Source organism: Perissodus microlepis, chromosome 22, assembly GCF_051167445.1.
Source record: "Perissodus microlepis isolate ML-2025 ecotype Zambia chromosome 22, ASM5116744v1, whole genome shotgun sequence".
Taxonomy (NCBI): Eukaryota; Metazoa; Chordata; class Actinopteri; order Cichliformes; family Cichlidae; genus Perissodus; species Perissodus microlepis.
The window spans coordinates 13,345,192-13,373,186 of NC_140481.1; the positions used below are offsets into that span (position 1 = coordinate 13,345,192).

The window sequence follows — 27,995 nt, forward strand, 5'->3', positions numbered from 1 at the left end:
GTGACTTAAATCACTTTAATTATTATCCTCGTTTATTTCACTTATAAAAAAAAAATCTGACTTAATACGATAACTGTTTAGGGTCATTTGCCAACTCTAACGACATGCCATTAATTTAAAAAACAGAAAACAGACTGCGCATTTAACCTCGGTTTTTAACGTAATGATTTTACGTTTTTTATTTTCATTTAAAATCATGGCAGTGAATGATTGTACAGACTGAAAGAGCATTTATAAGTAAAAGCACAGGCTATCCCGCTTTTGCCTCGTTTTCATTGGCTTGGCAAACTTATCCCCCGTTACGATTGGTGGAAAATGCTGTCGATCATAACCCTTCGGCGTAGCTTTCCTGGCTCTGACAGCTGTCACCGTACGAGGTCAAGGGGAAAGAAGTATGGCTTCGCTGTTCAGAGGGTCTCGATATATATGGTTAAGGTGGAATAAGCATGTCAACGTTGCCTTCGGTAATGTATTCTCTTATGTTGACGGGTTTTTTTCCCGCATCGTTTCATTCATTTACGAATGTGTGGTCACAGGTAAATTCAGGCGGAATAGTCCTGTTGTGCTTGTTAGCTAGCTCGTTAGCCCTCTGAAGAAAGTATGAATACTTAGGTGTTTGCAGTGTGGACGATGTCACCAAGTTGAACATCACTATGCGCAACAAAGACGAGCACACTGAAATAGCAATGGCACGAAAAGCTAATTTTGGACCCCAGTAGGAATATGCGATATGTTGGTTTTAGGTAGTTCATATGAATATTTAATTGCCACTCACAAAAATGCGCTACATAAAAACACTAGCTTCCATTGCATCACTGTTGCAAACACATACTCTGTTCATCGCTCCTACAGTGCAAACAAGACACGCTAGGTTGTTTCTTATGAATTATCTACAGTGACTATTGATTTAAACGATTTCAGTGTAGTTTAGAAGATAACCCATCAACCTTTTTAAATGGGCTGTAACCCAATTAAATTTCTATAAATCAATTATTCAGATAGATTGATGTACTGTCATGACCCAATTAATTTAATAATTGGTGCGCAATTAATAAAATAAAACACAACAACAACAAATCATTCAATAATTTTGTGCAAAAGATTTCTTCACTCCACTTTCTATTATCTGGTTTATATGTTTCTGAAGTAAATGCCGTTTTAAAAATGTTTCAGAACCAAACATGTGCTGTACTGTGTTACACCAGCTGAGTGTGCTACCTTAGAAAGCCATGTATAGCAAGCAATACCTGAGAAAGTAACATCCTGTTATAAGTATTAATCTCTTAAAAGTTGCCGTTTGCAGTTCAGTGTAACGCACTGTGCTATTATACTAATAAAGCGATGCAATATTGGATTAAAATTCAGTGTGTAAAAAAATAAGGTGCTGTCATCTTATACTGCAGAATAAGATGACGTTTTTTTCTGTTGTGTAGTACCTTTTGGTTCCATAAAATATATGGTGATTTTGACATGAGGGATTTTAATTGGGGATTTTGGTGCAGTGGTAAATGCCTGTTTTTCAATATGGACCATAAAGCGTCGTCTTCTTTTTTTTTTTTTTTTTTTTTTTTTGTAGAATTCTGATTCATCAGAACAGATATGCCTCTGCATTAGATGTCAGTGATGTCATTAGCACAATGTTAAGTATCCAGTACTTGAAGTTTTGAAGTTTGGTCATTTTAGTCCAGCACTGGAGAATACCCTGTCGTCATTTAAGTATTACAGAGAGATGGGAGAAGTTGGTCTCCTGAGTATGGTGAAGACTTGGCTGAATTTAACCTTTAGGCCTTTCGTTTGTGCTTTTTCTTCCCTTCCTAATCCTGTTGTTGCAGTCTGGTTGGTTCACTGCCAGAGTTTCCATTGTGTTTTAACCTGTCTGGATCTTGGCTAAGCTAGACGTGGTTAATAGCCTGACTGGACTGACTGAGATCAGAGATATTTTTAACCACTTTTAATTAGTTAATTTATTTCTGGATAATGTTAGAATTTTACACCAGGTATTAGTCATAGGGAAATGTCTACAGCACTACCTGCAGTAGAAAGCAGTATTGTCTTCATTCAGATTTTGTGATTTTGCTCCTGATTTCAACTAAATCTTGTTTTTACAACAGCATCAACACGATCAATGGCCTCAAAGACACCAGTGGGATTTATTGGTCTGGGAAACATGGGCAGTCCCATGGCCAAAAACCTGTTAAAAAATGGGTATCCTGTCATTGCTACCGATGTTTTTCCTCAGTCTTGCAAGGAGCTGCAGGACACTGGTGCCCAGGTAATAAACTCTCAGTAGCACATTGCATTTACACATGTAAACACTTATTTGTGCAATAATTTACAGCTTCTCTGCACGACAGTTGACAGGCTGTCACAAAATCAAGTTGTGATGGTTTTCAGGTAGTGGACTCCCCAGCAGACGTTGCAGAGAAAGCAGACCGCATCATCACCATGCTCCCCTCTAGTCCCAATGTCATAGAAGTATACACAGGCCCAAATGGCATCCTCAAGTAAGAAATGTTATTGTTGGTGTCTCTGTGATTTCTGTGACATTCATGTATCTTCTCTTTGTATTTTTAAAATCTATAAATGATAAGTGGAGATTTCATCGTGTTTAAAAAATAGATAGGACTTAGTTTGATTACCGTACTCAATGTGTTCATTTATTCTCTCTTACCCGGTGCAGGAAGGTAAAGAAGGGGACCTTGTTAATTGACTCCTCCACGATTGATCCTGCTGTGTCTAGAGAAATGGCAGTTGCTGCAGAGAAGAAGGGTGCTGTGTTCATGGACGCCCCAGTGTCAGGAGGTATTGTGTCAAACAAATTATTAGTAAGCAAGCACACCTCAATTGGTGTCTTCGATTCTGTAAAGTCTTTCCCTTGATTTATGTGTTTTTGATTTGCTCATTCTTGACTTGAAATACATAAAGCAAAAGAGAGAAGTTAGTTGGCATTGTGAAAAGTAGAATTAGACAGCTGGTTTATTCATTCAACTGTGCCAACCACGGTATTAGGCCTGTGACCCTTCAACCTCAGTTCTGAACTGTCTCACACTCTTTTGTATATCTAAACTATTGGACCTTTTGGGTTAATGCTCAGACACGGGTTGTAATTACTGAGTGGGCCAGCCAGTAGGTGCCCTCTTAAGGCTTTTATTGCAGCTTTTGACCAGGGGTCTTAAAGGCAAGGTTAAGGTTTTAAGTCCTCATTATGTTGGCGCTGTCTACTTGTGACAGCTTCTTGACAGAGCACAGGATCGCCAGTCGTCCTTAATGGGCTGAGCTGCAGTGGAGAATCCCATGTCAGAGCTTTTCATGTTGATGGAGCCGTAATGGCGGGTATCCCATGTTAGTGCCTTTCATGTCAGATAAAGAGTCGTAAAGAAGAGAGAAACTGCCCTCACATGGAGGACAGGAGAAGAGGGGGAGAGGAAGATAAGACATGAAGGAGATACATCGCAGTAAAACTGTCCATCTTTCTCAGTCTTTCTGTCTTTGTCTCTTTCTCTCTTTCACATACACAACCACAAAGTTCTTCTGATTCAGGTATGCAGTTAAAGATTTCAACATGCTGACACCCCTGCATGTCAGAGTACGAACTCTGATCACGGTCTGTTTCCTTTTTATTGCACAATCTTTAATTCGTAACCCTGAAACTCCCGCGGTCTCCCATACAAACATAGACTTATCCCATTTTCGGCATGTTTACCAGCTGGCGTCTGCAGCACAGAGCGGCTGCAGTGAGTGAGATCAGAGTCTTAAGCTTGTTACTCTGCCTTAGCACATATACTGTTTAAACACTATAGACAGTGTTTGTGTGCAGTCCCCTGCCAACGTTCTTCCTCTCCTGTTCCTTACTAGGCCTCTTTAACTGGCTTGAGGTGACCAATGATTTACCTGCTACCTCGCAGGTCTCTGCAGCTAGACATTCTTTCCTTATATGCACCTGCCCATCCAGTGTCACATTAGACATTCATAAGTCATATCCAGAAATCCAGGTACTGACTTTAGAGCACAGTGCCAGCACATTCTAAGTAGAAAATTGATGAAAAATGAAGTGAAAATTTTTTGATAATAAATTATAGTTTTGATCCATTTATTTATGCATTTGGTGAGCATAGTCCCCACCAAGGCAAATGCCTTATTTTGCTATTTTAAAAAAGTTATCCAGATCCACATAAAAAATGAAAGTGTCCTTCCTTTACTCATACTTAACCTTTCCACAAAATTTAATAAAACTCAGCCATGTAGTTTTTGAATAAGTGCATTCAATCTCTACAATCTAAGAATTGTTATTTTCCTGCTGTTGTAAATGAGATATATTTGGTCGGAGATATCTATCTCATCTCGGTGGTGTTGCCAAGCCAAACTTGTAAAGACAGGTTGTGAAAGAATGTCCCAGTGACAACTTGGTAACCAATTTCAGAGAGCTTAACAACCCCCCTCACCCCACCCTCCCAACCCCACACCCCTGCTTTGCACACCTCTGGGTAGTTACATGCTCTGTTCCAACCAGGAGATGGCACCCTACCCAAACAGGGCACTGTCATACTTTTTGAGTTAGGTGTGTGTGTGTGTGTGTGTGTGTGTGACAGGGGAAAAATGTGGACGGAAACGCCTTAGTTCTGAGACTAATTAATTAATATTGGTTATATTGATAGAGTATGCTTAGTAAAAGAAAGATAGTTTGAAATAAAAGTTAAGTGAAAATATGTCATCTGACTTAAAAATCATTCATGTCTTGTGTTAACCTGATAAATGGTATCATTATATTTAATTTAAAGTACTTCTCACAGTTTTCTGTCATTGAGTATCATTTATATCACGCTATCATTTGAACATGTTTGATCTCACTGACTCAAGGCAAAGTGTTATCCAGTCAGAACTGGTTCAGTTTCCCTCTGAGCACACTGAGCAGACTTGCCGTGATCTGCTGTACTGTTAAACTTTTGCAGACACAGCCTGCTCTTTTTGTGGTTTGAGCATTGTTTTTATTTTTAATGTAGAATTTCGTTTGGTATAAAATAAATCCCTTTTCTGTGCTGTGTGAGGTGGTGTTTTTTACACAGAAATGTGTGTTTGTATGTTGTGTGCGTCACTAGAGGTTTGGCAGGCAGGCGTGGGATCTGAATTGCACAGTCATAACCCTTCTTAAAAAGAGCAGTCAAAAAAAACTTTCACTTTCTTCTCATGGGCATCCTGCTGGCTTCCATTCTTGCACATTGACCAACATCTTGGCTTTAGCCCTGCACTAGCCAGCTGTGCAGTGCCACAGCCAGATGTGTTCTAGTACACGCACACACATACGTGGACACACACACACACACACAGTGTGTGTTCAAATGTTCTTATCTGCACTCTCTGAACATCTTTTTTTATCCAGACACAATTATATTAACTTACATTGTGGTTCTTTATGCATGCTGATGTTTGCTTGTGCACACACAACACACGTCTGTCACTGTCTGGAGTCATTAAAAGCATCCACATGCAAAGTTGTCCCACAACAAAACAAGCTCTGATGTCACAGGCCAAGGGTGTTGGCACAGCGATGGCAAAAATAGGAGGTCTGGCTGACAAGCGGTGGGTCGTTAGCAGTAATTACCCAGAATGCCTGTGTTTGTGTCTGTGTGCCCATGGTGGGCTGCCACATTGCTAACGGACGATGGCTTTAAAAAGGCCCTAAAAACCTTTCATTGTGTTTTTCCCATTGCTGGGAAAGTCAGCTGTCGGTGCAAATGAAAGCAAGAGGCAGCCTAGCTGCTGTGGGACTGTAGGAATTTGGGCTAATGTTGCTTGTTTGCGAGGTCTTATAATTCTCCGCTAACTACCTATTTAGGCTGAGTCTCAACACCACTCTAATCATATCCATACCACATCAACTCAACCTTAGCTTTGCAGTGTGTCATTTGCTGACAGTTTGAACGTCATCCTTCAGCTTGTAGGAGCTTGTTCAAGCCAAGACTGGCGCTAGTTTGTCCATCAGTCAACACTTCCAGTCCACTAGATCTTCTTCCAAAAAAATCTACTTTGACTACGGGTTAAACTATGATATGCACAAATAATAAAACAGAAAAAGCAGTATAATTAAGATTATTAGCATTTATTAGTTTACCTTTTCCTGAATACTTTTTAATTGTAAAGCAGGAAAGCCTTTTCTCTGGTAGTAGTAGTTGGAAAAGGCTTTTCTTGTGCACATTCTTAAGTGAACATGGACCAGAGGCATTACAAATTAAATCTGAACAGTGGCTCCCCTTGCTGGTCAGCAGTTAAGTGAGAAGCGGGCAAACTCCAGTGTCTGATGAAGACTGTGTGATAGAGTTCATAGCTCAGGGCAAAAGCTGGCCAATAAACCCTTGTTGTAATTGTAACTGTCAAAATGTAACACTGATTCCTTTGATTACATTTTACCTATTCAAAACTTGATTTTTGGAAGTTTTCAGCTGTGATACTTGAAATAGTCTTCAATGTGTCATTGTACTTACAAATCTTAGTTTCTTTAGCCACATTTACCATAAAATATGGACCAAGTTGTTTTTTGCCTCTAGAGATTTGCAGAAAACCACTCACTCGTTCACTCTAGCTCTCAAATGTTACTCACAGTCTGCTGAAGATGAAATTCTTTGAGATTGTCAGAGGTGGAAAAAGTACAGGCTCTGAAATGTACTCAAAATATGAAAGTAAAAAGGAGCTCATTGAAGGATAATTTTACTAACCATTTTTGTACAAAGGAAATTGAACCTTGTGCTATATTAATATAATAATAAAATAATATTAGTAGATGAGAATACAAATCTTATTCAAGTCCAAATTCCAAAACATACTCAGCTTAAATTTGTTATGTAGAACATAAGCACTGAAAGATCATTTTAAAATATAACTATTTTCTGTAGCCTACTTTGTAGTGGGGGACTTTGCCTCCACAGCTAAACAGTAAAATGAGTACAGTACAGTGGGATCCAGCAGGTGGGCGAACACTAAGATCTGTGTAGTGTCTCAGCATAGGGAAAAAAATCACAGCTCCCAATAACTTCCATTGTGAGCTTTAGTAGATTTTCTTAGTGTGCAGGCTGTGATCAGCTGACCTGCTGCTCTTTGTAGATTTACGCAACTGAATTCAACAGTATGTCAGCAATTTCACAGCTGTCTTGGCTGTTGTCCATCCCTTACACTGGCGCTATGCTGTTTATACTGCCTTTATACTAGAAGGTATACAATTGGTACAAAGTCTAAATTCAGTGAATAAATGTAAGCATCATCAGCTTAAATGCAAATTCATCTCTGCTACACTTGATGCAACCTAAACCTGACCATGAGCACCACAGCCACTGTGCACCAGTCCAACACAGTGCTTTACTGCGAATTCACCACACTACATATCATATACAAATTCAATATGTGATTAAAATTATGACATTACATGCAAGCTTTAAATTTTTAGTTTATCAAGTGTCACTGAGCAGTCCTTAGCTTTAAATCCTGTCCTGTCCTGTCTGTCTTCCTACATTTTTCTCCATCTCTGAGTGAAGTTAGCTCTCTCCCTGGAAAATACAACAGCTGTACCTACAACTGCACACAAACAGTTTGTGTTTGCTGATGTTTGTTGAGCTGATAGAAATGTTGCATTTGAAATTACCTGACACTTACGACATTACCACACCTTACGAACTCCTGCACTCCTTCCAGTCCAGTTAAACCCTATAGATGATTCTGCTGAACCTTAAGTAATGAGTTTGGGTTTTTTTTTTGAAAATGTAAGGAGTAGAAAGTACATATATAAAATGTAAGGAGTAAACATAAGTTGTCCAAAAAATAAATACTGGAGTACAAATACCTGAATACTCTACTTACATAAAGTAACAGAGTATTTGTGCTTTGGTTCTTCTAACATAGAAGCTAACATAGATTTGTAATCACTCTGCACCATTTCACTGTTGTGTTGCCTTACTACAGCACAGCTTTCAAAAGCTTACACTATATATCTATATTTTCTGTCTTTGTTGAATTGTTTTTAAAGCGTTTTACACTATATATTTATGCATGTATATTTAGTGTTGTATTTTTACAGATATTTCACTCTGGTATTTTGGAAAAACTGGCAAAAATTTAGAAATGCGACATAGTGTGATAGGTAGAACACTAATAGGGTAGCACTTGTGTGTCTCATTAAAACCCAGTCTAAATGTTTTCGTGAAACCTAATCCAGTCTGGGAATAGAATTATTTAAGAAGATGAGCCTGAAGGTTGGTGGGGACTCTAAGACTGAGTTAAGGAATCAGGTTGGACAGGCAGGGGGTGGTGCTGTCGCAGTCTGTCACGGCTAACCAGTACTAGAGAGTGGCCATCGTCCAAAGACTAGATTAGCATAACAAGCGTCTTGCTGACAGGCCCTGGTGACATGGAGGGGGGGTGAGGGAGTGTGTAGGGTGGTAAAGTGACCAGGCAGGGTGATGATGACGATGATGGAGCGGTGGTGATGTGGGGGTTCTAGCCTATGCTCCAGATGGAGGTGGACCCACAGCAGCTGGGAGACTGGTTCTCACAACTCTGCCCCTGTGTCATCTGCTGTGGACGTGAGCGTGCAGACAAATAGTCAGCTGGTCTATACGTCATACAAAAAGTCTCTGTCCATCAAACGTAGCCCAAACGTCACACTGCATGTCACTCATCTATACGTGAATTAACATTTTGTGTGTGTGTGTGTGTGTGTGTGTGTGTGTGTGTGTGTGTGTGTGTGTGTGTGTGTGTGTGTGTGTGTCTGCCTGCTAACAGCCTAATTGAGGATCATTATTAACTTGGTCTATCCTAGATGAGTCTCATTGGGCCGGGCAAAGGACTGATTGTGGCTCTCTCTTGCTTGCTCCATTCTGTCACTTACAATTGACCAGGTACTCCCCTCTGGAAAAGATCAGTTACTGATGATGATGAGGATGATGATGATGAGGCCTGACCTGATGGTAAGTGGACAGGCACTGCAAACCAAATTCTCAAGACTGTCGTAACTTTACATGCAACAATTTTGTTCTCTCAAATTTTTTTCCCCCAAACCCAAACTTTTTGCAGTCGCCTGCTCACATGAGGTTCTCACAGAGTATATGTGTGCAGGAGTCAGTTCTCATGGGGCTGCGCTCGTTAAGTGGAGCTGATAAAGTGTCTGTTTTTAACACAACAGAGTGGCATTAGTAAAATTGGCAGCAAGAACCTGTTGAAACTGCTGATTTTTTTTTTCCTGCCAATGTGGGCTAACGCACACCCTCGTCCCATTTCACTTATTTACTCGATATCCGTTCCACTTTTTACGGGGGCCCATTCAGGGTTTTAATTTGTTTGAGAAAAAAGATCTGCTCTCGCGTGTAATTATGATGGTGGATCACATGAGGCTGCATTGTTGGTCTGTAAACATCCTACCCCACTGATTTTAACTCTAAGCAGTCAACTCTTATTCATTTAAGCCTGTTACTCTATTAAGTGTGAAGGCACTTTTCATTCTGAATTATAGATGACTGTGGTTGTGCCAGAGTAACTTTGCATGTGCATATAGTTAAAGACAAACAGTCTAGTCTATTGCCAGTGCCTGAGTTTGTTTACACCAAGTACATTCAAACCCGGAGGTGTGATATGAAGTCTGGCGTATCCTTAAAGCTTTCGTGGCATTCTTGCAGTAAGAGCAGTTACATTATCATTTGAGGAAATTGTGTGTTTGGTGGAGCTCTAATGATATTATAGGTGTTGCCTTTGCTCCAAGTGTTTTTCCGTTTAATCTCTCCGCGGGGGAAAAAAAAGCAGGCTTGTGGAACGTTGTCAAATGCGTCATTCATTACCAAACACTGGGAACATCCCTTCTTGTGTGTGCATGTGTGTCTGCCATTTTGTGTTGTTTGTGTAGCCTCATATTCACAAATGTAGTTTAATTTAAACCCACCACCAATAAAAAGTGGCTACTGGTTTACATGCGGCTCGTAACTCTGAGACGGAGCCTCAGAACCTCCAACTGACGTCTTACTGGCGGCCAACTCTGAGATCTGCACCTGCCTCTGATACTCGCATACGTGCACAGATACTGCGTGCACATGTTCACGCTCATTGTCACTTGCTTTGTACTTGCACGCACCACTTCAAAAAGAGCTCAGTTTTAAAAGGCTTATATGGCTGTCATGAATTGCTTTGGTTGATTCTTTCGTGTGAAATGAAAGAAGTGCTAATGAACTTAGCATTTACTACAAACAGCCCAAACCAGAGCTCTTTCTCTGATCTTCCTTTGCCCTCACACAAGTAGTTTCAGTCTCTTATGTTCATGGTTAAAGGCTGTCATCGAAGCCTACTGTTGAGCATCTGTCCTAACGGCGCTTGATTGCTTGCTTATTAAGTAGTCTTTTGGTAATAGAGGATTTGAGATAAAGGGGCTTGCATGGGCCTCACAGACACTCACATAAGCACATTAAATGTCTTGCCCTTCCATCCTTTCTACAATGCTTTAAGAGACACTTTTTTTCTCCTTTCATTCAACCTTTTATGTCAGAGTCAAAGTTAATAGTCCAGCAAACTTCAGCTCGGTCTGAGAATATTTACTTTGGTTGATACTGGGGAGAGGAGGTAAGCATCCACCACTCTGTCAACCCAAACATGTCCCCTGGATGTTGGTAAGCGAACGTGACCGAGGAAGGTGGTGGTTCTGCTTGAAGGGAGTTATTTCCCAGGAAAGTATTACGTACCAGTTTGGGAATAAAGATGAACATGCCCCTCTACAATTTTTTGGGAGTGCTTGAAAGAGTTGACATTGTCTATTGTTTGTAGCACTCTGGCATAATTGTGTATGCCTCCATTTATTATTCAATATATAGTTGCTTTGTCATTCCTTGTGGATATCTTCTTAGCATCCTCATCCCTCCATTACTGTCTCTAGCCTGAATCTTCTATCATAGGTGCCCCCCAACCCCCCCCAACCCCACACATATACACACACCTTCTCTCGTTCCCCCTAGGGGGCGTTGTGTAGTTGTGCAGTGCTAATGATCCAGGACTGTCACTCCCGCTGGGATGGATGAGCCAGCATACCCGGCGCTCAGGAAGCCTCATTAGGATTCTTCTTTAATCCGTCTCTGACAGGACCGGCCCGAGAATGGGACGTCCCCTCACACATACACCACACACAATAAATACCCTATGAAAGTACATTCAGCGCATAGACACAATATTAAAATCACACTTTATACCGACATACATACAGACACAAATGCACTTCAGCCCATGCACAAAGAATGGACCCACTGATACCCACACAGTGTATACACACAGTAACACACACACATACACACACTGTTATGCTAATGATGTGTTATTCTGCTACAAACAAGGATCTTCGATCATCCTGGTGTCACTCCTTATAGAAATCCACTACACATCATAAGAGCTTATTATGGGTGATTAGTTAATTTGAGGGAGGGATGCTGGGAGGTAAAAAGAGAGAGATCATTTTCCTTCTTTGCTGTCATCTCTGCACCGCTCTCTGCTCGTACTTCTTTCTTTATCCCTCTCTCTTGCTCTCTTTTGGCTCATTCGCTTTCTTTCTCTCCTTAGTGAGATATATCGATCAGCACGTTGACTGTGTTATCAATAATCTCCTCTTTAGTCGTCCGCAAACAGTGATCTCCACTAATGAACCAGCACAGTCGTCACACTGCTCTTTCTCATTGTGTGTGTGTGTATTTGTATTTGTGAGGCTCAGCCTGCAGCATAGAAACTGCAAAATGGGATGGTAAAAATAGCAGAAGAAAAAAAAAGTGCTGGTAATTGTACTTATTATTATGATTATTATTATTATTATTCATTTATTTATTTATTTATTTCCATCACTTTAATGAAAATGTGAAGAGAGTTCTGTGACTTCACTGCACGCCTCACTGTTCACTATGTGCTCGATACTGGAGTAAAATCCAGTTTCCATTTTTTTAGACGAAAAAAAACTGAGCTGTTCTGCCATTAAACGGAAACTTTGTTACATCAAATAAAACTTGAATCAATTATGCTAAAAAGAATTTAAGCAAATAAATGAGAAGACATCAAATAGCAAGAAGGGAAAAGAATCCATCATGTCTGTGGACCATATGTGTGTATGATTGGTGTGTGTGGCGGCCGTATGTTGAGCGCATGTTAGCCGTGGTCCGTATGCAGCTGCTGCAGCATGGGCTTTGGGCTTCATTATGTGGCCCTAATGACCTTCTGACAGCTCATCACTGATATACACATGCACAGACACACACATACAGTGTAGTGGCATGATCATATATGTGACAACAGCACAGCCAATTAAAGAAGGGGGGGGATATTTGAGCAATGGAAATTTACTATAAACCCTGTCTTTCCTCTCCTTTCCTTGCCTCTGCAGTGACATCTAACAATTAGATTTCAGCTGCTTTGTCCCCAGTAATTCCCTTTTAATTATTAACACCAACATTATTAGGCTTTCACTGTTAAGGCTTTCATTAAGGGTGGATGGCCCCCGTAAAAGACAGTCAAACTACATATCCTCATTCTACACTTTCCTCTTGGTTTCTTTTTTTCTTACAGGAAAAATAAATAATAACATATTTTTTTGTGCTGCTCTATTCTCATTGTGTTTTTGTTGGTAGTGTTTATTTGGGTTTGAGTTGTTGTTTTTTTAAATCTACCCTGGTAGAGCTTTCATCATTCTGGGCTATGCAAAGTCATTGTTACTGCAGACATATACAAAAGATGTCCTTTAGCATTGACCCAGTGTAGAGGTGATAATGAAGTGGGTCTTGCTCCTGTGAATTTGAAATATTTAATCAAAACATTTGCTGAACCTAACCAAGTTATTTTGATGTGTAAATTTAACAACACAGCTAATGAAATTGGATGTAAAGTTGGGGGGGGGGGGGGGGGGGGGGTTGGGGGGGTTTCTCCAGGTTCATAATCTGGTGATTTCTCCAGGTTCATAATCTGGTGATTTAGGCTGTCCCAAAAGCATATTTGTGTGTTTATTTAGACAAATATTAATAATAATCAGCTTTAACTGCATAGTAGCCAGTCACATAATGTTTATATATGTTCTGCATAGTGTTTACTAACCATTTTTTAAGTTTAAGAAAAAATCTGGTGCAACTTTACAGATAATGTTTCTAGATGGTTTACAGACAAATTATTAACCAGTGAGATGTTATTATTATTATTATTGCATTATTATAACATTTTATAACATGTTTTTCACTTAAATTTTATTAAACGGAAAAGAATCCTGACTAAATTCTAATTATATATTAATTTGCCGTTTATTAACAATGATTGTTAAAAAGTACTTCCCTGGTAATTTCTTTTCTACTTTACGTGTGTGTATGTTTATCCCGCCACTCTTAGTGTGACACTGGCTAATCACTGAAGCATACAGGGAAAGGAGCCATTGCATAAGAGACTCAGACCGGCTGGATTCAGCCTACTCTGAAAAGAGGTTATTTCAGCATTAAGGACCCTGTGGAGAGGGTGGGCTGTGAGTCAGTGGGGTGAGGTTGCCTCCTACAACATGGCACGCTCCTTAAGCCATCAGGCACGGGGAGGGACGCCTAATTGAACATGATAAAGTGTAAAGTTAATTACCCCTCACGCCTGTCAATGATACCCCCATGAGGTAGGGGGCTGGCCTCAGGCACAGCTGCTCGTGTGTCCGTGTGTGTGTGTATATGAAAGAGAAGGGGTGACAAGACAAAAGCCAAGGGATCCCATGAGAGTTGTGCAGTGGATGATGGCAACAATCGGCTTTTAAAGATACCTCTGTCCCTCTGGTACAGCACTACTTAACACGTCTGTCCCACTAAGAGTTTGGCATACACATGCACACAGAGAACAGGGCACAGCTGACCTTTTAGACACAGTTGGTAGTGTTAAACCAGTCATATGGCTGATATATTATGTCTCGTGTGGAAAATTCACATATTTTAGTTCAACACGTATCAACACCTGAACTTTGTGTTCCACTTTTCATTAACTATTTCATGTGTTTTGCAGGTCTGCACATATGTGTTGAACTTTTAAAGACTAGACATCAATATGTGAAATGTGTGTGTCTTATCAGTGATGTGCTCACCTCAGTTAATGTTAATATCAGTATGTGGTGTGTTTAGGTGTTGGAGCTGCCAGCATGGCCAAACTCACCTTCATGGTAGGCGGAGTGGTCGAGGAATACAACGCAGCAAAGGAGTTGCTCACCTGCATGGGAGCAAATGTTATTTACTGCGGACAGGTCGGCACTGGACAGGTAATAAGGAATGTCTAAACATAATGACTGCGTAAATACAAACAGCATTTCACACAGGGACATAGATTTGATGCCTCAACCAATACTTCTAAGACATTATGGCCAAAATTATAGGACACCAAGGCAAAAAATTATCAATGGAAAAGTGTGGACATTTGAAAGTCTGGTCTTTTTCCGTATATATGTTTACAATAGCTTTCAAAATTTGAGCAGATAACTATATAGTGAGGTTTGTAAGTTTCTACTCATGTTGTGCTTTTTGCCAGAATATGTAGTTATCAGTACATTTAATCTTTGCTGGAGTATATTGGAGACTGTTTAGAACTTCCAATTAAAACTCTTTAAATAATAGCTCTTCCAAAAAGTTTTGCAACCCACTGGCTTTGGTTCATTTTTCAGAAGTCAAACACAACTTTAATCAACTATTAATTTCACGTTTCATAAATCCCAAACAAACCTTACCTGAATACCTTAACGAGATTCAGATTTCCAATTGTGTTTCACATTTCAGGACCATGGACAGCACACAGTGTTTACTCCAGATTTCTGATGTTGCTTTAAAGGAAAACAAAACAAACAAACAAACAAACAAAAACACCAGCAACAAAACTTCTATCAACTTTATAAACAGAATAAATGTAGGCTAGAATGCACACATAAGAAATCATGATAACTCCTATAATTATAGAAGTATCAGTTGTTTCTGCTGCATGTAGCATCATCTTGCTTACAGTATTGTTACAAATAACCTTTGTAATAATATTGTAACATGCTGGACTATGCAATTTTGAAATATCGTGCTGTAATTCTTTCTTACATATTGATGGGTAGAAAATGCACTTAAACAATTGTACCTAATTTGACCAGAACCTTTCTCAACACAAATTCCCACTGTTTAGTAAATCTGACCCCATAAATGCTGCAGCATTAATAAAATAGTTTTATAAGAACATGACTTCTTCCATATTATTACAATTCCTCCAGTAATTTATTTTCATAATGATTTATCCAAAGGATCTAATGTATGTATATTCCCTATGTCATCTTAGATGAGTGGACCAGTCCTGATGAAACTCTGCATAAACATTTCCTAAGATGTTGTGTCTATATGGCATATACAAATATTTTATACAAATCCCACAATTATATATATTTGCACATTTGACAGCTCAATTGAGCACCGAATGGCCACCTTACAACTGTGTTGTTGATGTTTAGTGTCTACATACTATGTTTGTTTACTCGCACATTCTACATTCGTTATACTACGTATTTTCACAATCAGTGCAATTTTTTAATCTTCCTGGTGATGCTAAGCAGCCTCTGATTATGAATATAGTTATCGAAATAAGTCACTATAAAAACAGTTAGTCAAGAAAAAGTCCTGCAAAGCAGACAACGACAATGTGGGCTTAAGAAGATGACTGGGTGAGCATCATCAGGTCATGAGACACTTTATGAAGTGACAGTAATTGTTTATTGACCTAATACCAAAGCAAAGCCCCATGCGTATCAATGGGATTTGCACGTTTTACTGAAATGAAGTCTATGGCTTGGGAAACCCACCAAAATAAAGTCTATTCAAACTTCAAATTAACACTGAATCAGTCTATTATGGATAGACATTTTTTGTTTACATGTTAAAAGGTAATTTGCTATATTGGCTATATTGGGCTGGAAGTCCAGATTGTTGGGCCTCATTTATAATTGGATAATCACTTAAAAACTGTTTTGTAGATAGAGGTCGGCTACTTCAGAATTTCTTCATTAGCTACATGTATGGACATTATTCCAAGTGTGGCGCATCCATTTGGAAGCTGTTGTTGAATCTAGGAGCTGTCATTGCAAGTGAAACAGACCATCTTTAAACTGCAAATCCTACAGAGAGATGGCAAGAACAATAGAAGTGAGAAAGTCAACAGCTTGATGCATCATGAGGAAAAAAAACAACATGCTAGTAGCATAGGAAGCTCTGGACATCCGCTGAGGACAATAGTGCTGGTTTGTTGCAGGATTCTTTCCATGGTTGAGAGGGAAAAAATCCTTCAGGACCAAATCATTATTATTATCCTAGTTATCAACCATAACAAAAGAAATGCCAGATTGGATTTGACCAAAAAACATCTAAAATGATAGAATATGTTGCATTTTCTTGAAAAGAAGTCTTAAAGTAATTGAAATGATCCGATTACTCCAAAGATGACCATTAAAAATGTACCATTTAAGGATTAGTGGCCATAGAAGTGTTTCACTCGTCTATTCCAGAGTCAGATCATCTGAGATTTACTGTTGTGTGTTATATTTTGTTTTGCAGACTTCATCATTTACATAATAATTCCTTTATAAAAATCTTTCTTTCACACCCTTCTAGGCAGCTAAAATCTGCAACAATATGCTGCTGGCAATTGGGATGATTGGGACCGCGGAGACCATGAACCTTGGTATCAGGTACTGTAAGCAAATGCTCTGCTAAAAGATAAAATAATAAGGAAGTGTATGATCAGTGCATTCATTTACATGGGAATGATTAGTGTAGAGATAGCTGTCTGTGGGTAGCACTAACACAGGGATGCATATGAGTTCATTATCAAACATAGGTGTACAGGGATTTAGTACATCCAGATCCAGATTCCCTTATTGTTGTTGATAAATTTGCAAAAACGAAAGAACAAGTACAGTGAAATTACAAGGACATATTTTGAGGTTACTACCTTTTAGCCACACATTAACTCTGCTATTGTTGCTGTTAGATATAGTTGTCACAGTAAGGTCAATTACTACGCCAGTGATGTAGCTGTAACTGTAATTTACTACTACAATACAGGTTTAGAAATGTGTGGGTACTTGTGTGTGTGTGTGTAGTTTATGGGAGTGTGAAGGGGTCAGCCCTGCCCCAAGTCAGAGCCGCCTCTGCTAAAGCGAGATGGATGAGGGGGTGGAGCCACATTGTCTGATTTACATTTGCTGATTGAGCTCTCACCAGAATCCTGCCACACCTCTGCTACTGAACACCACCTAGAAAACCCATCATTCATGATTCCTCCTCGTGACACAAAGCTTCTTTGGCCAGGAAGCTGAGGATGATGGGAGGTGAAGTCCGGTGGATTGCACTGCAATCTTATAGCACTAGAAATCATGTGAGGACTTAAAATGCACCACAGCACCCATACTTTGTTTTGGTCTGTAGAATTTTTAAGTGCAGCTTGCATACAGGAAGCTTATACATCAGTTTTTATAGATTTTATACTCTTCAGATTTTATATTCTGTTCTATTTATGCATTTTCCTTGTCAATAATGGACTGTTTCTTCTGTTTACTGTCTGGCTATAATGCGATTTTACGGCCTTTACAGTGTAAAATGGTATTTGCATCGAGTTTTCTGCACGGGTGTTCATGAGGGTCCATGAATTCCTCTTTGCACAGTGCAGCTGTGTTAGTGCGACTGATTTATCTGTGCTGAGACAGAGGAGGAAAATTGGCATGAGCAGTCGAACATAAATCCCCTCACTAGGCCTCTGAAATATGGAAGCATTAAGGGAGCAACGCAGATTTACACATTGCCACACTGTCTCTGAAGCACACACACACAGACACACAAATTTACATCCAGATATACTGAAGGCAGCAGTTTTCTACCACTACAACTTCTCACAATTCACATCATTATAATGTATTCCTATAACAAAAATAGGAATACTAACTACCGCATCTCTTCACTTTGACTGTGAATTATCTTCATATCTTTTCAAGACTGACCCATATTCAGTCTTGATTCCATTTTGTGTGTGTGTGTGTCTGTGTGTGTTTCAGTTTCCCCCTCTTCTTGCTAGCCAATCTCTGGGGCTTTATTAGAGGGCTTGACAAAGACTGTCATCGTTTAGAGGGAGCCCACACCCGTAAATCTCCCATGCTGCATTGCGGCCCAGCCTCTTATGCAGAAAGAACGCTGTCTTTGGTGCATGTGTGCAGACACACACACCGACACAATTCAAGACAAAGGAGGCTAAGCACTCACAGGCAATTTGCAGGAAAACGGCAATAACATTTTATCATGTTGGACTTGGGCCTGATAGAGCTGCCTTTTCTTTAATATATGTGTGTGTGTTTCCTTACCTGTACATGCAGGCAGACACACACACACACACACGCAGAGTTCTGTTCATGGAGCTAATTTGTTGATCTCAGATGGAAGCTCGGGCCGTCTCCAGCAGAGCGTGACGTTCTCTTAGTGCAAGGAATGGCCACGCATGACAATTATCAGCACACACACACACTCAAACACACTCTCCCATGCAGACCGTTTCTTTCTATGTATTTTCAATTCCTTGCTTTTGGCTTTTCCTTCCCATCCATATTTGCTTTACATTCTTTATTTTATTATTTTAATCCATTTTTTTCTTTCTTTTTTTGGGGTGCCTGCTGTAATATCTGAAAGCAGCCAAGCAGTCAGTAAAAGAAGGATGAAAATCTGCGGAGAGTATCATAGAGCAGTGGAGAGGAGCAGCAGTGATTTTAATGATACATATGAAGATAAGAGTAGAGACGACTGGCCCATGTGACGCTCATATGACACTTTTACAGTTCACCTTGCAAACCTGTCTGTCTGCGCCCATTCATGCGTACAAATACGCAGTTGCCGATGCCCAAGAAGGAGCATACATATTTGCTCCTTTGTTCTTTTTATGGGGAGGACAACAGGCAAATCAGAGTTTATAACAAGACCCTTTTAGCAGAGAGACAGAAATAGGTTCACCACAACATACATGAGCACAAACACATCGCTCCCTTCCTCTCTCTATAGTTGAGATGAATCGTGAGCATATGTTCAGATGAAGATTAAACTCGCGTGATAAACGTGCTTGTTGCCTCTATAAATGGAATAGTAAGTGCTTGTGTGTGTGTGTGTGTATGTGCTCGTTAGCTCTTTAATGATATATTAAATGGGGAAGAGGCTGGGCTTCCTCTCTTGTGGCGTCTGATGAGATCGAGAAGCTAATCATAATGAAAGAGACGGTTAATATCAGCGCTGCAAATGAACTCCACCTGCTAGAGCTCCCAGGACATAAACACCCTCCCCTCTCGTTTGAATCTCCAGCGCCATCCCTCTTACTGTTTTTTTTTTTTTCTTAATATTTTATTTTTCTATCTGCACCAGCATTACACAGCAACACTGTTCATGTCTGCTTATCCATGTCAATCTTGTTAAAGCGTGACATGTCCTTTTCTCCACGCAAATTACCGCAGGCGAGGAACAACACCACTGCGTCAGCTAATAACCGCAGCTGAGTGTGAGTGTGTGCGAACAGTTTGTCGTGTGTGTCTCTGTGATGGGAGCAAGAGGGGAACTTCATTGATTTATCGTTAACAGAGGACAACAGCTCCCCGTCAGCGTCTATGGCCGCTATAACAAACGATCTGCGCGCTCGGACGCGCTTTATTGTAGCTCAGCCAGTAACCTTTTCAGCTGCTGACCCAGAACACAGGGAGGGGCTGCTTGCTTGTGTGTGTGGGGGGGGGGGGGCTTGTGCGATGTCAAACATATGTCCCCATGAGTCCTTAGACAGGAAGGTGTCAGCATGGAAGAGGGAGGAAGGGTAGAGGGGAAGCAGGATGGCAAGGGATGCTTACAGACATAAACTAAGAAAGCTATCATGAGCTAGACTACCATTAAAAAAAAAAAAAAGAAGAAGAAGAAGAAAAAACCCAGTGCGTGCAGAACCACTCATGCCACACTTCCAAAACTGTTTGTTAAAAAATTAGGGAGTCTGAGCGGACACATAAGAGATGAAGGGGAGAGGAAAGGGGGAGGGAGAGACATGGAGAGAGTGTAAATGCAATTCCTTTTCTTAATTAGTTAGTAGACAGCTAATAAAACTGCAGCAGTAATGGCAGAATGAGAGCCAGGTGGAGAGAGGGAAGGAGGGAGGGTGCTGGCCTTAAAGACCTATGATAGTTTAATAGTCATATTGAGAGCAGAATAGAGTTACAGGCCTGTAAGTAACAGTAAACTGAGGCAGCCAGGACTTGATGTGGTCAGCTTTATACTGGCCTTAAAACCATTAATATGGCATGTTGAACGGTTGACACAGACGCCGTCGTTACACCCTCCCTGCTCGGTTTCACTCATTGCTTCTGTCTGTCTACCCTCAGTCTCTTTCTTTGTCTCATGTGCCTTTGGTTACTTCTTATCATAGTCCGGAGGTTTGTCCTCTTGCATATGAAAGTAGGTTGCTGCAAAATGGGGCAGCAGAGCTAAGAATGTGCCTCTGTGTGTGACAGCGAGGTTTATGGCTCCCCTGTGCTGCTTAACCACTTCTCCTCCTCCACTTTCTTGAAAGAGGGATGAAGGATAGATGTAGTGGTAAACATCAATACTGCATTAGCCGGCATTACAAAGCCTTCAGCCATTAACACTGAGGAATGGTCACAGTGAGGCATAAGGTTCATTGGGGGTCACTACAATCACCAGGCACCCCCACACCCACCTTTTGCCACATTTCTTATGTCCCACTGGTCCTCTTCAACCCAACTCTGTCCCATTTCCTCCCTATATTTTGCATAACTCCTCTTTCCTTGTTTGTGCCTACCATTTTTTTTAAGTTTTTCTCTCCATCTCATTCTAAGATGCTAAAAGTTTGAAAGTAAAGTAATTTTCTGACTTTTTTTTTGTCTGAAACATGTTGTAATAGTAGTATGGCATTTTAGGTTTCTTTAAAACCACCATATTTGGTGTTATTTGGGCTATTAACAGCTAGAATTGTTAAAACTGTAATTTAGTTGCAATGTAATTTAGTGTTGTACACCTTCAGACAAATAAAACCATTTCACATGTGTCAAAGACAAATAGTCCAAAGAACTTATTTAACTCTATTTTCTTCTTTTTGCAGACTGGGTTTGGATCCCAAGCTGTTGGCAAAAATCCTAAATATGTCCTCAGGTCGTTGCTGGTCCAGCGACACGTACAACCCTGTCCCTGGAGTAATGGAGGGAGTTCCCTCTGCCAACAACTACCAGGGCGGCTTTGGAACCACACTAATGGCAAAGGTACTAAGCCTGTGTTCTGTTCTGGTTGTATTATTTGTGATTCTTAATGTCTGATGTGTTTAATAATCAGTTCATCTTATCAATACATAAACTGATAATTAAAGTGTTCTGAAATCCAAGAATCTGTATAGAGAATTATTGGGTTGTTGGGTACAGTGGGGACGAAGAACCCCCCTTTTAACAGGAAGAGAATTGTCAAGAATATTTTTTTAAATCCAGTATGTGCTCATCATCTAATGAGGCAGACATTTCTTCATATCCTACACACTAAAATAAAGATGTTTCTGAAAACCGGTTTTCTTGAGCTGTTCATAGGATCCGTTTGCACCTGTCACTTTTTCTGACTGCTTGTCCCTCTCTTCTCATGTCTGTGCTTAAAGGATCTTGGTTTGGCGCAAAACACTGCCACCAACACTAAGACACCCGTCCCTCTGGGTTCCCTCGCTCACCAGATCTACCGAGTCATGTGCTCTCGCGGCTACGCTAATAAGGATTTCTCATCCGTGTTCCAGTTTCTGCGTGAGGAGGAAGGACAATGAATGGAAGGGGAGCACACTGACTCTGCTGTTACAATACACAAATACACATAAACGCACACCAGAGCCGCACACACCCCTGTGCCCCTTATCCCAGTATGCTCAGGAGATGCTAAGGTCTTGCAGTCGAGCACAGACCTGCTACCCAGTTTTCATACCATTTCGACCCATGTCCCCTCATTACATTAGCTAAATCATATTTTCACTTTATCCTCCTCTGTCTATATGGAGGAAATCATAAAACTGACTCTGATCAGGCTTACATGTAACAGTGAAAAATATATGTGGTTTTCAGGGTAATAAGTAATAACTGAATTAATGTAAAAGCATGATTATGTTCTTTTTGGTTTTGTTTTATGGGGATTTGTGCTGTTTGACTGTTACCCTATTACCCAAGTTACCTCAGCCTGTTTATATTAAACTATAAAGGTAAAAAAAAAAATGGTATAGATTCACATAATAATTGAAATTTAATTGAAGGACATGAAGAGGTTACTTCATACTTACAATACCCACATACCAGCACTACATTTAAGGTTACAAAAATAAGCCACACTTTTTTTGTTCAAAGTTTACTGAGTTTGTTACTTTTTTGTTTTTTTGACATTTTATTTCTCCTTTCATTATTCAGTACTGCATTTAATTCATTTTTTTTTTACCTCATGAGTTCACTAAAGTTGCAGTAAATCTTCTGTGGTACACCATTCAAGTATTTCCTCACTTTATCGACCAGTTCTGCTCTACTATACTGTGAGATAAATATCTGGTTATTTTTGCACCATGTGCATCGCAGTGCGATGTGCTGGGCTGTTTTGATACAGTCACAGAATCTCTTTAATGTTACTGCTTTTCTCTATCTGCTTATTGAGCCAATGAAGTATTATTTTTGTGACCAGTGCTGTTAAAACTTTTTCTAATCACTGCAAAATGTTCTGTCAAGCACCTTCTTCAGTCCATATTTCTCCTCTCTCTCTCCCTCTATGCGTGTATGACAATCTGTGTAAAGTCAGAGAGGAACGATTCATCCTGCTCTGTGCATAATTCATATTGTTGTGTAGCACTGAAGAGGAATCTGAATGGACTGCCATTTTTTTGTAGTAAAATTCATTATAAGTCTACAGTTTGTCTTTGCACTGTGAAACAGATCCAGTCACACTGTAGCCTAAAATAAAAGCTGTTCCATGTATTCAGTGTTTGTATTTTCTTGTAACATCATTTTTATTTTTATTTTTATTTTATTGAATATCTACAACCTATCAAACTAGATCAAAGCTCAAATGGCTAGCTTCATTTTGAGACAACTGACATGCACAAACTATGAAAATAGGCATTCCTGTTATTATTTTATTGAATATAGCATTTTTACACTAAGAAAGAAGCTCAGATGTAATACTACCTGATAACCAGAGATACTCTTAAAATTCTTGACTGTCCCACTAACTCTAGTCCATTTACCATGTTAGTTCTTATATTGGGGTTTTCTGCTCTACTAAAGCACTCAAAGCTGAAGACCAGCTTGAAACTCAGTATCTTGCCCAAGGATACACTGGCATGCAGACTGGAGCAGCCAGGGCTAACTCTTGACTCTAATTCTCAGGCCCCATCTTTTCTTAATGACTTTGTAGTACCATATCACCCAATTAGAGCACTTCGCTCTCGCACTGCAGGCTTACTTGCTGTTCCTAGAGTATTTAAAAGTAGAATGGGAGGCAGAGCCTTCAGTTTTCAGGCCCCTCTTCTATGGAACCAGCTTCCAGTTTGAATTCAGGAGACACACTATCTCTACTTTTAAGATTAGGCCTAAAATTTTCCTTTTTGCTGAAGTATAGTTAGGGCTGGATGAGGTGACCCTGAATCCTCCCTTAGTTATGCTGCAATAGGTGTAGGCTGCCGGGGGGATTCCCATGATGCATTGAGTTTTTCCTTTCCGGTCACCTTTCTCACTCACTATGTGTTAATAGACCTCTCTGCATTGAATTGTACCTGTTATTAATCTCTGTCTCTCTTCCACAGCATGTCTTTATCCTGTTTTCCTTCTCTCACCCCAACCAGTTGTGGCAGATGGCCCTGAGCCTGGTTCTGCCGGAGGTTTCTTCCTGTTAAAAGGGAGTTTTTCCTTCCCATTGTCGCCAAAGTGCTTGCTCATAGGGGGTCATATGATTGTTGGGTTTTTCTCTCTATGTATTATTGTAGGGTCTACCTTGCCTTGAGGCAAGTGATTTGGCGCTGTACTGTAGCAGGAACTACCACAGTGGCAGTTTTGAGTACTTTAGAAAGTGTCTACATGTCCGTCAGCACACTATATCACAGGTATGCAGGTATGATGTTGACATGAAAATGAGAGAGTTTGAAGATGGGTGTGGTTGGCTCAACTTGTTGGCTCAGGTCTTCTTATTTATGCTAGTATTCCTTATGACATCATACATAGCCTGTCAGTGTTTCAAGGAAAGGGTTAACTCAGATTTGTTTTTTCTCTCAACCTGTAAGTTGGGTGTCTTCTTGGAGGTCATATGTTGTATACATCCTAAAGCCTTCTAGTGCACACTTGCATTCATTAAAAAAAAACAAAACGTATCATCAACCTTCTGGTTTCATGTCTTAGATCCTGTTTCACTAGTTTTATACATCTTAATGTTGGAAAATCAGCATATGATCCCGTCATCCTTCTCCTCAGTGGGTTGTTGTTGCATTATTCCTTCAAAATCTCTTCAACAGGCACTCGTATAACGCTTATAGCCAGCCGGGGAGAAATAGCAGCACTAATCTCAGAATGATGCCCTTATTTCCATCATTACAATGAAATGGGAGGAAAAAAACAAGTGTGGTTTTGTTTTATTTCTCCCTCTCTTTTTTTTAAGGTTGATGTTTCTTCGACGTTTTATGGAGCTGCTGTTGTCTAAGTGGCAGCCGCAGCTCTAGCAGACTGTGGCGAGCCGTTGGTGGCAGGAGTTGTGTTGTGGGCTTGTGACTCACTCTGTTATTGTTCCTTGGGAAGTTATGCACTTGCCTCGGCTGCGTGCTTTGAAGATTATCTTCATCTGATTGTAATAGAGTTGAGGTACTCAGAGCTTTAGGTTAAGAATCCCTTGTTATCTCTTCTATTTTTCAGGGTCTTTTCTCCATCAGGATTTTGCACCTTGGCCTCTGCAGACAATAGGATCTGGTCTTCCTGAGGTCTCCCTTAAGCAGAGCTACGCCTCTGGCTTGGCCTGCTGAATTAGGCAGCTTAGCTGATTCATATTTGGGTGTTTTAATTCGCCTGTGTTTTATAGCAGGCTGCTGAGCCGGCGGTTTCCTCATTAAAGGACACATGAAAGCAGGCAGTAAAGGAGCCGTGGTGAGACCGGCCTGTGCTGACGTCTGAAGGGGACGCGAACGACTGAGGGACCGACCAAGTCTCGAGCCAGCCGGTCTGAGCCGGAGGGCCTCACCCTCTCGGCTGGGCAGCCAGTGGTGGGACACCAGACACACCACACAGACTGTCTCAACACCAGCATACAACACTAAAGTGTCAGCAAGAGTTCAGCGTTTGATGCATAGGTTTTGACTGCACAAATATGTCAGTCTTATAACACCAAAGTGATTTATTTTGGGGGGGTTTATTCTACAAGGAAACCTAAATCAACCTGAGATAAACTAATTTAGAAATTAAAGTTGTGCATATTATACACAGATAATTAATTTTTGCCTCACTTTATCACTCTAGTATCTGCTTCTGGTTAATTTCCCACCTGGTTAACCCCCCCTCTGCCATTTGGAGATTAAAACAGCCTCGGCACTGAGAGTTGCGGCTGTGATAAATACCTGAGGCAACAGCGTTCATTATTTCCCCATTATAACGGTGGGTGGATCCTCTCTGCTGTTTAACGACTTGCTCTTTAAGGAAGTAAGAGTGGTGGGGTCATGGGGCAGGGAAGGAGGGGCGAGGCTAAGCACCCCGTGATTCATATCAAACGCACGTTAAGTGGCATGCGGCTAAATTAGTGGCTGAAATCTAGCAGGTATTACAGCTCGCCCAGTGGTGTGTAACAAGCCAGCCACTGTCTCGCTGCGTAGTAATGTGGTCTTGATATCTTTTACATGAACCCACCAATAATATTCAGGCCATTTAGCCCTGGTTCATATCCACACCCACAGCGTCTGCACATCAACTCGACACCCACACGTCTTCTTCCTGTTTTGTAGACATCATTCCCCCATTTTGAGTCACTGACTCCGTTTAGGTTCATTAGTGAAGATAATTCCATTTCAGACAGCGGGTCAGCACATTACATGTCTTGTCGACAGCAAGGCGCATAACAACAACTAATTATAACTGTGAAGTCCTCATTAGAATATTTATGGGGGTGTAATGGCTTGGAGTGAAACATGGACCCACTACCTGGTTAAAAGGTTGGATCGCAGCAACGTGAGTAAATACCTAAAGGCAAGCAGGCCATTTAAAATATGGCCCTGCTTACCTTGTGAACTTGTTCTCTACTGTTCCCTCCCACTACTTCTGCCATTGCAGTTCATATCTTCTAATTAATCTAATCAGTTTCCCCAAATTTTTTAACAACACCCCTGGCTTTCTTTAGCATGATAGATTCATACTCATAGATTCATAAAGCCATACATACCTGGCTTTCTTTTTCTACCTTTTCCTCCTCTTACACTGTATACTTCCTTTCTCACATTACCTCCCACACACCCTCTGTCACCTGTGAATAACGACAACATGCACGCGCTATTCATCACATCCTACTGCACATGCTCAGTAGCTCTTCATTATATTAATTACTCTCATTGGAAGAGTGATCATCAACCCCGTCAGAATCCATCACGCCGGTTCCACAGAGGCCCAGGCCCGGTAAATAATCACTGGTGTCGGTAAAAGGGCTCTGGCCCTGCCAGTCCTGTCGGACCCACCACGGTGGGCCCCCAAAACCCAGGGGGGGTGCAGCTCCCACCGAGCTCCATTCATCTCTGCCACCAACTAGGGGAGAAAGTACCAACAACACCTGATCCAGAAGTGCTGCTTCAGACTCGTTATTGGATAAGAGTTGCTGAGAGTGGTGTAAAGGCACTCTTATCCAGACTTAGCAATCAGAGAGGGAAAACACATTCTGACGGGTAATAAGGGTCTGAAAGACTAAGAAAATATGAAATCCCACCAAATTTATTAACTTTAACAAATGAACCATGGACCGTTAAAGAGACAGCGCATTCACACCAGACATGCACAGTGTAGTTCATCAAGCTGTGCAATAAAAACTTTCTGATTTCCATTTTCAGTTTCCTCACTACTAAGTATTCCACAGTCAGCTGTTAGTGCAAGGTTCATAAAGACATGGATGAGTGAGTTTGGTGTGGAAGAACTTGACTGGCCTGCACAAAGTCCTGGCCTCAACTTGATAGAACACCTTTGGAATAAAACTGTGAGCCACTAAATATTCCTCAGGCAACAGTTAGTCGTATTATAACAAAGTGGAAGGAATTGGGAATAACAACAACTCAGCAATGAAGTAGTAAGCCACATAAAATCCCTGAGCAGATGCTGAGGTGCATAGCTCTCAGAGGTTTTCAACTTTTTGCAGAGTCAATTACTACAGACCTCCAGACTTCATGTGGCCTTCAGATTAGCTCAAGAGCAGTGCACAGAGAACTTCATGGAATGGGTTTCCATGGCTGAGCAGCTGCATCCAATCCTTACATCACCAAGCGCACTGCAACGCATCAGATACAGTGATGTAAAGCATGGCTCCACAGGGCTCTAGAACAGTAGAGACGTGGTCTCTGGAGTGATGAATCATGCTTCTCCGTCTGTAGAAATCGGCAGGATCAGTGTGTGTAACCCTAGATGGCTTTTATTTTGAAAAGACTCTACAGGAATTATATGAAGTTATGGCCTGAAGTGCCCCTGACTGGGTTGTGTTTTAGGGGTTAGTTTGATGCATAATTCATAAAAAATAATAACTGTTTAGGAGCCATGAGTAAGTAACTTTTTTCTTTGTGCTATTAAATTTGAAGAAATAGATCTGTAATTTTTTTCTTTTGTTTTATTTCCCTCTAACCCCACTGACTGCAGGTCGTTAGACTGCGGGACAATGCCAGAGTACCCGGAGAGAACCCACCCAAACACGGGAAGAACATGCAAAGGCCACAAAGAAAAA

The 27,995-nt window shown here is 40.6% G+C and overlaps 1 protein-coding gene across 1 annotated transcript; it reads left to right on the top strand.

Moving 5' to 3' along the window:
- The first annotated feature begins 339 nt into the window (after nucleotides 1–339).
- On the top strand, nucleotides 340–23,029 carry hibadha (3-hydroxyisobutyrate dehydrogenase a). Its single transcript, XM_084920265.1, has 8 exons — nucleotides 340–464; nucleotides 2,112–2,272; nucleotides 2,395–2,504; nucleotides 2,681–2,802; nucleotides 14,130–14,263; nucleotides 16,635–16,711; nucleotides 21,151–21,307; nucleotides 21,688–23,029. The coding sequence occupies exons 1-8, from the start codon at nucleotides 395–397 to the stop codon at nucleotides 21,844–21,846; spliced, it is 990 nt and encodes a 329-aa protein (XP_084776391.1). The 5' UTR covers nucleotides 340–394; the 3' UTR covers nucleotides 21,847–23,029.
- The last annotated feature ends 4,966 nt before the right edge of the window (nucleotides 23,030–27,995 follow it).

Bases quoted from the DNA above. Each gene is read 5' to 3' on its own strand.
- hibadha (XM_084920265.1), top strand. From the start codon at position 395: ATGGCTTCGCTGTTCAGAGGGTCTCGATATATATGGTTAAGGTGGAAT. The intron at 465-2,111 runs GTAATGTATTCT...TTTTTACAACAG, and splicing joins GCATGTCAACGTTGCCTTCG to CATCAACACGATCAATGGCC. The intron at 16,712-21,150 runs GTACTGTAAGCA...TTCTTTTTGCAG, and splicing joins ACCATGAACCTTGGTATCAG to ACTGGGTTTGGATCCCAAGC.